This window comes from Sus scrofa, chromosome 6 (assembly GCF_000003025.6).
Source record: "Sus scrofa isolate TJ Tabasco breed Duroc chromosome 6, Sscrofa11.1, whole genome shotgun sequence".
In the NCBI taxonomy this organism is placed as follows: Eukaryota; Metazoa; Chordata; class Mammalia; order Artiodactyla; family Suidae; genus Sus; species Sus scrofa.
This window is the reverse complement of record NC_010448.4, coordinates 77,413,669-77,426,002: the sequence shown is the minus strand read 5'-3', so window position 1 is coordinate 77,426,002 and position 12,334 is coordinate 77,413,669. Positions and strand designations below refer to the sequence as shown.

Sequence of the window (12,334 nt, the reverse complement as noted above, 5' to 3'; positions counted from 1 at the left end):
ATCACCACCACCACCACCACCACCATCACCATCGTCACTGCCACCATCATCCATTCTGCCTGCAGAGGCTGGCATGAGCATCTGTAGACTAAGAGCACTTTGAGGAGCTGGCACGGGTCCGAGGCTATTGTCAAAGGATGTCTGCAGGTAGGGGGAGAGCGAGAGCATTCTGAGGGTGAGGTGCTGGGGCGAGAGAAGTCTCTGTGGTGTGGTTGGGGCCGTGAGCAGCTTGGTTTGGGGCCTGAGCGCTTTGGAGGTGGAGAAGATGGAGCACGGCCCATCCATCACGGTTCCTGGCATTGTGGGCTGGCGTTTTGGGTGAGAGCCATGCTTGAGGAGATGCCCCAGCCAGGCCGCCTGGGGACGGTGGCCCCCCGAGCCCTGCTGCCTCAAGCCTGAGCCCGGGGAGGGAAAACAATGAAGTGGCTGCTGAGGCTTGGGGACGAGGACATTGGAAACAAGCCTGGGAGAATGGATAGAGTTGAGGAGGCTGAGGAGGAGGGAGCGAAAGGGGCATCACGTTACCTCTGATGGTCTGTTTCCTCATCTGCAAAATGGGGACCATTTTTAGAGGAGGATTAAGTGACATTTTATATTTTACAAACATATGAAGACCCAGCGTGGTGAACACTACCTAGGAGGTGACCAGTGACCCTCCCTCTCTCCTCTCCCTTCAAGAGAATAGAATTTGGAAGTTTTATGAGCTGGTGGATCAGGGTGGGCAAGCGTGGGGCTAAGGGCTTCAGGCCATCTTGGCCTTGGCTGGAGTTGTCTGCGTGCACCGAGTCTTCATTTTCCCACCCGTGAAATGGGGAGGCAATTTCTCTCCAGCTTCAGAGCCCACTGTGTGAGCTCCCTTGCCCAGGAGTGGGCTGGACATAAAAGTCAGGACGGCAAAGGTTAAAGAACATGACATCCACCAACCCCAACCCATCGTAGGTGTGTCCCCTTTCGGTGGCAACTGGCCATCCCCTGGCCTTCCTGTTGGCCCATCTTTGCTTATGTGGGTCCTGCTGCCTGAGACACCCGTCCTGCAGAAACCTTACTCCCATGGGCAGATCCAGGTCAGGGGACAAGACAAGGCCTGGGAAGCAGTTTTGGAATGTTGGAGCCCACAACTTGGTGGACCAGTTTGTGGTTAAGCTGCAGGCACCCTCCCCCTGGGCTGAGTTGCAGTGAATGCAGAGCATCTGGGGTGCCTTCAGAAACATGGCCCATCCATCGGTTCATCCCAGTCAGCCGGTGCAGCTGAAGGGCAAAGCTTTTCTGCACTGTCAACCTCAGAGCCAGCAAAGCCAAGCTTTCCCGTCGCGGCTGGGAGGGGACGTCAGTACGAGCAACGGGTTTCGTCTGTCAAGCCAGCTGCTATCAATACACTGGGGTCCTTCCTCGGTCTCCTGGGGGCAGGTGCACCAGCTGCCCACCCATCCAGCTCTGGAAATTGCAGGCCCGTGAAATCGTTTGTGCAAGCTCATCTGCTGGGGTGCAGCTCAGCCAGGCGAGGGGGCTGCCACAGTGCCTTCTGCAGGGCAGCTAGCTAGAAGTGAGCCCCATCCCAGGCCTGCGGGATCTGGGTCTCTGTGAGAGCGAGATACCTCAGAGGTTCCCATGCACATCTCAGTGGGAACCTGGTTGCTTTAGAGCACGAGCTAGGCTTCAGTCCCATCCCTGCTTGCTTGCTCTGTGACCTTAGATAGTTACCTCACCTCTCTGAACCTCAGGTCTCTCATCGGCAAAATGGGTTTGGGGGAAAATTCTTTACTTGAGAAGGTTAATCATTCACACAGAAGCTGCTATGATGTGTATGAAGCACCGAGCCAGTGCTCGGGACCCAGACCGTGCTCACCACTCAGTAGCCACTGCCATGGCAGCTGAAGTGTCCAGACCACCAAAGCCATGGCTTTAGTTCCACTCTAGGTTGACTTGGGACAAGTTGTTTTCCTTTGCTGGGCCTCATTTTGCCTGTCTGTTCAATGGGTCTATTGACCCCTGCCCTACCTTCCTCATGAGAAGGTGGCTTAAAGGAAAAATGAGCAGGGGGGAGGCAGGGCCTCCTTCCCAAGAGCCTGTCTGGGAAATGGGAGTGCATGGGGGTGACGTGCCCCTGGGTGCCTGCGCCTCACCCTTCTTGGCTCCCCTCCTCTGCTGCCCCTGCTGCTGCTGCTGCTGCTGTAAGACGCAGTATCGAGGCTGGCCTCAGGAGCCAGGCTGCGGCCACTGCCACACCAGGCGCTCCCTTGTCCCTGCTCTGCTCAGGGGCTTTGGAACCAAGTTCCCTGCCCCCGCCAGGATGGCACGGCCAGGAGAAATGATTCAGCTCGGGACTTGTGTTCCCGAGGGAAGCTCCAGGTGCCCCTGGCTGCGGGAGGAGGTGAGGGTGGCCCATGAATGTCTCCCCACCTGGACTTCCTGTTCCCATGGTGGACCTGGGCCTGGACTGCCGCCTCTGTGCCGCCATCCTGAGTGACCTTGGCCAAATTCTTTGTGTGCCCTGGGCCTCAGTTTCCCTATTTGTACAAGGAGGGTATTCAGGGAGATGCTCCTGCCTACGTTAGACCTTTAGCTTCTCTTGCTGCCGCTTTAGCTTCCTCCATGCCCCTCAGCCCCGCCAGGACCCCTGCCCCAGCCCCGCTGCCACTGGGTTCTGAACTCTGCAGTCCAGGGCAGATCTCAGCCTGGCTGCTGCCACGGGGCGGAGGGGGGCTGGTAAGGACCAAAGGGGATGGGGGAGGGGGTGCATGCGTGTCCTCTGGGAGCCCTGGCCAGGGCCATCGTGTCTTGTGTGGGAAAGAGGAGGAATTTTCCTCTGTGTGTGCAAACAGTATCCGTTTTCTCTTGTTTCCAAAGGCCGGTGACGTAACCCACTCTTCATCCATCCCTCCCCTCTGGCCTATTTTTAGCTGGCCCCGACAGCATCCTAAAAGGCTTCCAGACCTGCCTGCTCTGAGGCCATGTAGGGAGGCAGCTGTGGGGTGAGGAAAGAGAAGCTCCTGGTCTGCCCGTCTCAGGATGGAGGCGGAGAAGGACCTGCCCTCTGGGGAGCAAGGGGGATCTGTGTGGGGAGCGGGATGGGGCTCTGATGCGTCCCGGGTCTACAGGGAGCCTGGCAGGGTGACGCACTCAATCTGGAGCCTGGTTTGCGTCTGAGCCTCACCTGTCCTCACTCTGACCTTGGGCACCTGACTCTGCCTTGTTTTCCTCGCCCGTAATGTGGGGATCCTGGTGGCACCTACATTAGAGGTTGTTGTGAGGATTGAATGGCACCAGGTGGAGCAGTGCCTGGTCCCCAGTCAGCAGTCAGATAAGGCGAGCTGGCATTGTGGTGGCAACTCCTATGATTATCACCCCATCCTACCTCCAGTTAAGGCGGGGGATACACTGTGGGCCCCTGTGTGCCTTCTCCCTTCTGTCCTTTCCTGTCCAGCTTTAGCCAAGAAGATGATACATGTAAGGCCCCTGGAACAGAGCCTGGTACTTCACAAATATTAAATAGATGAGAGCTGTGTTTATTTTTTGTTTTAATATAATAAAACAGATCTGAGTTGAGACATCCAGCCCCACCCACTAACTAGCTGTGTGTCTTTGGTCAAGATATTTAACCTCTCTGAACCTCAATTTCCTGTCTGTAAGATGGGGATAATAACAGCGAGGCAGGAGATAGCTGTTGGTTCAGGCAGGCTGCAGGACAAATAGACTCCAAGACTGGAGGGGTTGGCACAATAAAAGTTTACTTCTTGCAGGGGCAAAGGAGAGTCTGAGCGTGGTGCTGGCTGCAGCCTGGCTCCTGAGAGCAGCCTCAGCACTCCCTCTTACAGAACAGAAGGAGCCGTAGTATTTGTATAGCACTTTACAGTTTGTGTGAAGCGGGGGTGGTGGTCCCTTCTGCCGTTGTCTCCCTGCAGGGGTGCTCTCATGCCTTCAGCCTGGCACATGTTAGTACCACCTGGTATTATGGTTATGGGTCAACCTGACTGACCCACCCACCCACCCTAGACTGGCAGCTCCCAAGGGACAGATGGGGATGGAGTCAGGTCCTTGCCCAGCCCGGGGACGGGCTCAGGGTGGGTGCCGGCATTGTGTCTGAGGTGGGACTGACCTCAGGAGGCCCCTCTGACCACTGTCCTTCTTGGCTTTTGCAGATGGGAGGAGGAGCTTGCTAAGCGCATGAATCTCCAGACCATGGTGGACACACTGCAGGAGGTAAGAGATCCTGGCTGGAGGAGGCTCTCAGGAGAGCCATGTGGCCGAGGGGCAGAGCCAGGGGCAGTTCCCAGCACAGCCTCAGTGCTGCGTTACCTCCTGCTCCTCAATCTCTCCTCGGTGGAGCCTCGCTTCCCCGGCCTCGGGGCTGAAGGCACCACCCAGTGTTGTGGAAAGCTCCAGTACGGGAGTCCAGGTGCTGCCCCTGGCTTGCAGGCACCAACCTGGGGCTGAGAGCTCTGAAGAGAGTGGTAGGCGTGTCACTGGGTGGGCTCCCAGCCCCAGCGGGCGCTCCATGGTGGGTCTGGGGACATTCTCTTGCTCTTCTGACTCGGCGGCTCTGTGCTCTGGGCCCTGCTCCTCACTTGCCAGCTGTGTGCTCTGGGCAGCAAACTTTACCTTCTCAGCCTTTGTTTTCCTCTCAGCCACCATTGTGGTGACCCCATGAGAAGGCATGCAAAGCTCTTTCAAGCATTAAAAAAAATTGCCTTCTGGGAGTTCCCTGGTGGCTCAGTGGGTTAAAGATCCAGCGTCGTCACTGCTGTGGCTCAGGTTTTGATCCCTGGCCCAGGAACTTCTGCATGCCGCAAGTGCGGCCAAAAAAAAAAAAAAAAAAATTGCCTTCTGATATTTAAAACATTGATTTTCTACAAAATTAGAGACAGATTTAAATAATGTCAATATGTAGGAGGCAAAGGATGAACAGCCTTCTTTTTCTTTTATGACAAAAGTGCTTTCTACTTTACAAACATAACATCTGATGCTCAAATATTTGGAAAATTCAGAACAACGCAGAGATGAAAATAAAACATACCCCCAGTTTCCTCCTCTCCACTGTTGATAAGTTGGTGTGTGACCTTCCGGTCCTTTCTGTGCAGTCACACACAAGCCCTGGGTATGCATATTCGGGTCCATTGACATGTGTGACATCGCCATTCTGGAGACCAGAGATGGTCAAACACGAGCAGTTTCACATGAACGGATCTACTCTTTTAACCTATTGGGATCACTTTTACCTTCACCTGTTCTTTTTCTCTTAATGCGTGCCATGCATTTTTTTCATACAATAAGTAGTCCTTTGAGAACTGTTTTAAGCTGAGCAGTGCCCTGCAGTGAGCAAGGGTGGAGTTGGGGGGCTAGGCTGGGACGAGGTCCTTGGCACCCCTTCCTTGCCTGGCACTCAGGTGCCCGGCTCAGTTGGATATCAGGCATCCCCACCAGGGAGCCCAGCCCCCCTAAACCCTCCGCCATCTCCATCCCCCGTAGGCAGCACAGGAGGCCGAAGCCATCCAGGAGGAGATGAATGAGAAGATTGAGCGTCTCAAGGCCGAGCTGGTGGTGTTTAAGGGGCTCATGAGTGACGTAAGTGCCACCGGCAGCCAACCCCAGGCGTCATGCCCTCCCCCACACCCATCATGCAAAACGCTTCATTCACTCCGAGGCTCCAGAGCTCGGCTTCTAGTTAGAGTCCTGGCTGGCTGCGTTTGCCCCGTGAGGATGACGGATGCATCATCGGAGACCAGGCCCCCCTCCCGGCCCCCTCCCCACTTCCGCTCCCCTTGGTCTGAGTAGAGATGCATTAATCTGCTGCTTAACCCATCCTGCCCTCCCGGGGCTCCTCTGATGGTCTGTGTGTGTTTGCTCCGCCTCCTGCCAGCTCACCACGGTGAGGGCGGGTAGAGGGTGGCCTTGGGTCTCGGAGTCTGGGTGCCGTGGGGGCCTGCCTGAGAGGCTTCCGGGCCAGCGGCCTTCGGCAGGGTTGTTTTGGAAAGTTGGGACAGGCCAGTGTATGTGTCCTTGGGATGATCGGAGCCCCTCTGAGTAACCGTGGGTGTGGTGGGGGCAGCCATTGGCAACCAGGGCCTCCTTCCTGCTGGGGACCCAGTTTCCCGCCACCTTCCAGCAGTGGGTAGTATGTCAAGTCTTCAGAAAGGAGAAGGAGCCCTAGTTCAGGTGACTCAGCCTGGCGTGGTTTCTGGTCCCGACCGTCGAGAGGCTGGGGCTGGAAGAGGCCACCTGGCTTCCCCCCAGTGGGGTCCGAGGGACCCCCTCCTCGTCCAAGAGCCAGGGGAGGAGTCTCTGTGGGGGGCAGGCCGGGTGGGAAAGCAGGGAGCTCTTTCAACAGCGGGACTTGTCTTTCTTTTTTTTCTTTGCTCTGACAAAATAAACACTGACTCTGCGGCTGCTGAGAGGATGCCTTCCAGCCCTTAGGGAGACCGGCAAACACCGTCTCACATTGTTTAGTTGGCGCCGAAGCCCTTAGCTCCCAGAGTCCCCCCGCCCCCTGCCCTGAACCTGAGCGGCTGTCCCGACCCTTCCACCCAGAAAAGGCTCAAGGCCCTCTTTGGACTCCCGGGCCTCCCGCCTGACACCTAGGGCTCCCCGCCGCCTCCGCCCAGCTGGAGCCAGGGAGCACCCCCACCCGCCCCCACGCTTGCTCCATCCCTCGCTCACGTAACCCCCTGCTGTCCTCCCTGCAGCCCATGACAGACCTGGACACAAAGATCCAAGAAAAGGCCATGAAGGTGGACATGGACATCTGCCGCCGAATCGATATCACGGCCAAGCTGTGCGATGTCGCACAGCAGCGGAACTCGGAAGACGTGTCCAAGATCTTCCAGGTGACTAGGGCCGCCCTGCTCACCAGCCGCCACTCCACCCTGCCTGGCCACCCCGTTTCCCTCACACCCCCTCCCCCCCCAGGTAGCGTTCCCCCAGCCCTCTGGCCGCCGCAGGAAAACATAGACTCAGGGTGCGTAGACGGATAGGCCTGTCTGACTCCATCATCAAGGCAGACCACGTCATCACATGGCTGAGGACACCACCCACCGGGATGGGTGGGTGGGGGAACAGGCTCCAGGAAGGAAACGGCAGAGCTGGGACCAGGACTCAGGTCTGATCTGCCAGGGCTTGGTCCGTCCGACCACTGGGTCCACTGCCCTGCTTCCTGGCTCTTCCTTTGGGAACCAGAACAGGGTGCCAGGGCCATGGTCGGGGAGCCCTGGCCAAGGCTCTGGGAGCGCTGGGTGAGCTGACCTGAGCCCTGGCCCGTGAGCCTCAGATTTCAGAAGAAGAGCCCTTGCCCACTGACTCTTCTCCGTTTCCACAGCGGACACTCTCGATGCTCCCCTCCCCCATGCCGACGAGCAAGTGTGTGTGTCCTGGGCAAAGGCAATGGGTTAGCACTGGCGAGGGTCCTCCCGGGAGGGCCCGGGGGCTCGTCCAGCTGCTCGAAGGGCCTGTGTCATTCTCTGAAGGCTGCTTCTTGAGTTCGGGGTTGTGGTTTGGCTTTTGCTTGAGCCCAGGGCCATGTGGTGTGCTGTCGCTTGAAGTGTATGACTTTGGATGTTGTGGGGTGAGGTCTGGGCTTCCGCCGGGCCCATTATCCATCTTGTGCCTTCTTACTGCCCTTCAGCGGCAAAGCAGGGGAGACCATTTCAGCCTTTGTCTGGTTTGTCGCGTCTTGTCTGCTTGGCGTGGAGGCTTGTTGAACCTGGGGCTGTCTGCCTGTAGGTCACCTTTGCATGTGAGCAGATGACCCTGGGAAGCCTAGGGCCGTCCATGCCTCTGTCAGGGGCTCTCTGTCTCTCTGGCTGGCTCTGAGACACCCTGGGTGACGCGGTGTCCCAGCCTGGCCTCGTCCCAAATCATGGGGCTGCCTCCCTGGTGAAGGGGTGAGCTGAGCTGGCCCAACCACCCGGCATCCCAGGGGAGGGAAGGGTCCAGGCCATCTGTTCCTCCATCCTGCATGTCTCCCTCCCACCTCACGCTTCCTGCTAACGCCGCCTGCTTCTTAGACGCCCTGCGCATCTATCCTGCGGCGGCTGGCCCCAGCCACCTCCATCCATCCCATGGGACGCCGGCCCCCTTCCCAGTCCACCCGCCCTCCATGCCGGCTGAGCCTCCCAGTTACCTGGATCTCTTCCTTTCCGGGTCAGGTGGTCCCCAAAAAGAAAGAGCGTAAGGTGGCTTCAGACGATGACATCTCCGAGCAGGACGGGGAGGTGAACCGGTTCTCGGACGACGAGGTCGGCTCCATGAACATCACGGACGAGATGAAACGCATGTTTAACCAGCTGTGAGTATCCCGGCTGCTCAGGCGCTTGGGGGGGCCCTGGTGCAGGGGTGGCAAACCAGTGGCCGGGGCTGAAAGTCGCCTGCAGGTGTTTGGTTGGCCAGCATGGTGTTCTAGAAAGAATTTGGATTCATTTCCAACAGTTAGCATTTGGGGAGTTTTACATTTTCAGAAAGGGCCGAATGGCGGTCCTATTTGTGGGTGACTCTTTTAATCAAGACGTAACTGATGTGTAACTTGGTGTTAGTTTCAGGTATGCAATGTAATGATTCGATGCTTCTGTGTGTGGGGAAATCACCACAATAAGTCTAGTTCACCTCCATCACCATACAAAGTTGGTTTTTTTGGTTATTTTTCCCTCTCGGGATGCACTGCTGCCTGGGTTAGAGGCAGAGTCTGGGCTGGGGAGGGTCAGTGGTGGGCTTGAGCCGGCTTGGACCAGCTCGTGAAAGCGGATTGTATGCATCTCTGCCCACACCAGGTTCAGGGGTAGCACATTTGTAGCTTCAAATTGGCTACAGTGGGAAATTGCCACATGCTGCCAGTGTGAGCAGCCCTCTCCCGCCCCTCTCGGACAAGCTGGTCTACTAGAACCTCGCTGGGTATGGTCTTCTGGGGCAGGGATGCAGTGTACTTGCAATCCTGATCCATCTTCGCTCTAATCCGTGCAGTATCCGCGGGCGGGGTGGGGGAGGGGAGGGGAGCAGCCAGCTGCGGGCCTTGGCTGACTCACCTGAGGCCTTGAGTCAGAGGGCAGGCTGGGACTGGGCCTCTGGAGTCCACCTTTCCCTCTGCCCCACTGGCCTGCTCTCACCTGCTCTCTCCCCAGAATCCCTTGTAGTTGGGCCCTGGGGCCCTGGGAAGTCAGCTCTTGCCCAGGATGCCATCCTCCCTCTCCACCCCTATGTCCCGTCCCTCCGCCCCCTTGCATCTGACTCTCAGGGCCACACACGCCTTCTGGCCTGATGTCCCTTCCTGGGACGCCTGGGTTTCCAAAAGCAGGGCTGGATTCGAGCACTTGGCTCTAATGAGCCATCACAAACCTCCCGGGGCCCTCCAGGAGGGCACCCCTAATCATCTGGTGCTCCTGCCTCATACTCCTTTCAAGAGCCAGGGGCACAGGCCTGTCCCATCGGTTCCTGCACTGCTCGGGGAAGCAGAGTCCAAGGATCACTCCATCCGGTCCCCTTATGGCCTAGGGAGGACACTGAGGCTCAGAGAGAGCTGTGTGAGTGGGGACAGAGCCAGGCCCCCAAATTTTGGTCCAGTGCTTTGCTCCCAACTGGCTGTTTTCCTGCTCAGAAGGATTTTCCCTCTTGTTTCCCTTGCCATACTCGCTCCACTCTGGCGACTTAGGAGTCAGAGCTGGCAGGATGGTTTGACGCTTCGGATACCTGCTGTTTCCTTGAAACAGAACTAAGACGGGGCTGTGTCTGGGAGGTGGGGGTTGTTGCTGTTTTAAGGGTAACAAGAGGACTCCTAGATTCTTCATTATCTTTTGAGCTTGACTCCCCTTCTCACATCCCCCCATTCTCATATGCTCGTATTTCGCTGACGAGAGCGGCTTTGGGAGAGAACCCTTGGCCGACGTGGGTTTTCTGAACGTTGCTGTGGGCCTTCCTGAGTGTAGGGCAGGGTTGTATGCCCCAGAGACACAGCTGGGTTCATCTGGTTGAATTCAAGGGCTTCTCTGAAGAAATCGTGGTCCCCGGTTTTCATAAAGTCACCAGGAATTCCCAGGCTGCCCAGGAAGGGGGTGCTCTAAAGAGCTGTGCTCCCGTGTGTGTGAAGGAACTTGCTGATGCTGCAGAAATGGGCACCTGAGCATTGCCAGGTCTGAACTGGGTTCAGTATCCAATTGCATTCATCTGGTTGTAAAGCTAAGTTCAAAAAATATATATCCTCTGATCACCCCTCCTCCCTTGTAGTTGAGCCAAGGCCGCACCGGCAGACCGCACCCTAGGTGGGGCCCTGGCCCCCTCCCACCGACGTCTCCGCTAGCTATGGGCTGAGACCCAAGCCACAAGCTGCCCCCCGGCCAGTTCCTCTGAAGTCTTTGAATAATGCACCCGTGTCAGGGCTGTTTTGTTTTGATCAAAATCGGTTGCTTGGGCTTCAGACCAAGGAGAAGGGGAGGAATTTGCTACTTTCTCTGCTACAGTAGGCAGCCCTCTTCCTCAGCCCTGCCCTCCAGGTCTGGGGGGAGTGGGGGCACCTCTTCTGAGCCCTTTCTCTTGTCCAGCTTCCTGTCCTTTCTTGTTCCTCATTACTCAGCTGGGGTTTCCTTCGGGTCCCGGCCACTGGGAAGGAAGTGAAGTCAGCAGTCTAGTATGTGATGCGGCAATGGGTCCACCAGTGACCCAGGGGCTCTCCTGGAGCTGCTGCTCCTCCCTCTCCCACCCGCCAGGCAGTGCCTCCCCCTGGGCCCCCTGCAGCCCTGCTCCAGCTCTGGTCCCTGGATGCAGGGAGCCACCTGCAGGCTCCTGCAGGAACTGCTTTTTGGTGGGGAACCTGGCTCCAGGGGCGCTCTGGGCAGCTCTTTTCCTGGAATTCTTGGGCTCTGCCTAGGGGCCTATGGTCAGCAAGTTGAGAGCAACGCTCTGTAGGACCCAGGAGGTAATTGAAGGAGTGAGCGTGGGCAGTGAGGAGCCTGGGGATGGGAGTCTGAGGACTTGGGACCTACATATTCCTCTGCGGCTGATTCACTGCGTCAAATGAATGAATGTCCTACAGACCTCAGGCTTCCCATCGGAATAATGGGCATTTGAGGTGACTGGTTTTTATGGTCCTCTCCAGTTGGGGCAACCAGTGCATCTCCAGAAACCCCAGTTCCTACATGGTCCATCATCCTCCCTTCCGGGTCTAGTGAATAGGGGAGCCCAGAAATCGCTCCAGCTTTGCATTCAAATCTGATTTCCAGCATGTATTGTTCTAGAAGTCCACCTAATCCCTCTGTGCCTCAGTTCCTCACCCTGTAACATGGGACTAATGATCACACTCACCTCATAGGACTGTTGAGAGGATGGAATGAATTGCATTTGAATATGCTTAGTGGCCGGTCTCGTGCTCAGCACATAGTAGGTGCTTGGTGATGTTCTGATGGGAGGAAAGAGCTGTAGGAAACAGAAAGATCTGCCTAGTTTCTGGTACAGGCTAGCTATGTGACTTTGGACAAGTGAATTATTCCTTCTGAGCCGCAATTTCTTAGTCTGTAAAATGGGAATGAGAGTACCCACCTTTCCGAGTTGTGAAGAAGATGATACGAATCACCCCGGGCATAGTAGGGGCTCCAGAAATGAGCTGGTAAATGCCTGGAAAACAGTCACGAGATTGGACTCTGGAGAAAAATATGTTTAGCCTCCATTAATGAAGGCCTGGCATCTTTAGGAATATACACTTTAAATTGTATAAATAATATGTAAATACATTTTGCATTTGGGAATTCCTGTCGTGGCGCAGTAGTTAACGAATCCGACTAGGAACCATGAGGTTGCGGGTTCAATCCCTGGCCTTGCTCGGTGGGTTAAGGATCCGGTGCTGCCGTGAGCTGTGGTGTAGGTCGCAGACGCGGCTCGGATCCCGCGTTGCTGTGGCTCTGGCATAGGCGGGTGGCTACAGCTCTGATTCAACCCCTAGCCTGGGAACCTCCATTTGCCATGGGAAGTGGCCCTGGAAAAGGCAAAAAGACAAAAAAAAAAAAAAATACATTCTGCATTTGAAAAGACTTAAATTCCATGGAGCAGGTGCATGTCCCCTTTGGCCACCGTCCCCTGTCTTTTTGGGTGGCCACTTGGCAGGAGCCTGCCCATCAGGGCAGTGGCCCTCGCTATCCCCTGTCTAGACCCCTGGAGCCTGGCTTCTGTTCAGTCATGCCCTCCCGTGTCTCCCCGTAGGCGAGAGACCTTTGACTTTGACGATGACTGTGATAGCCTCACATGGGAAGAGAATGAAGACACGCTGCTGCTCTGGGAAGACTTCACCAACTGCAATCCGACCATCGACCTGCAGGGCGAGGTGAGCCGGGCCCAGCTTCCCAGAGGATTGACGGTCCCTCATCCC

The 12,334-nt window shown here is 56.5% G+C and overlaps 1 protein-coding gene across 2 annotated transcripts in view; it reads left to right on the top strand.

Annotated features, from left to right (window-relative positions):
• Positions 1–12,334, top strand: part of IFFO2 (intermediate filament family orphan 2) — a 51,868-nt gene that overhangs the window by 32,232 nt on the left and 7,302 nt on the right. Inside the window, exons 2-6 of one of the 2 annotated variants that reach the window (XM_021095461.1) lie at positions 4,140–4,200; positions 5,467–5,562; positions 6,681–6,821; positions 8,139–8,278; positions 12,169–12,289. In XM_021095461.1, coding sequence (XP_020951120.1) covers positions 4,140–4,200; positions 5,467–5,562; positions 6,681–6,821; positions 8,139–8,278; positions 12,169–12,289 — 559 coding nt within the window. The remainder of the gene's footprint in view (positions 1–4,139; positions 4,201–5,466; positions 5,563–6,680; positions 6,822–8,138; positions 8,279–12,168; positions 12,290–12,334) is intronic. The other variant, XM_021095463.1, reaches the window with a different exon arrangement.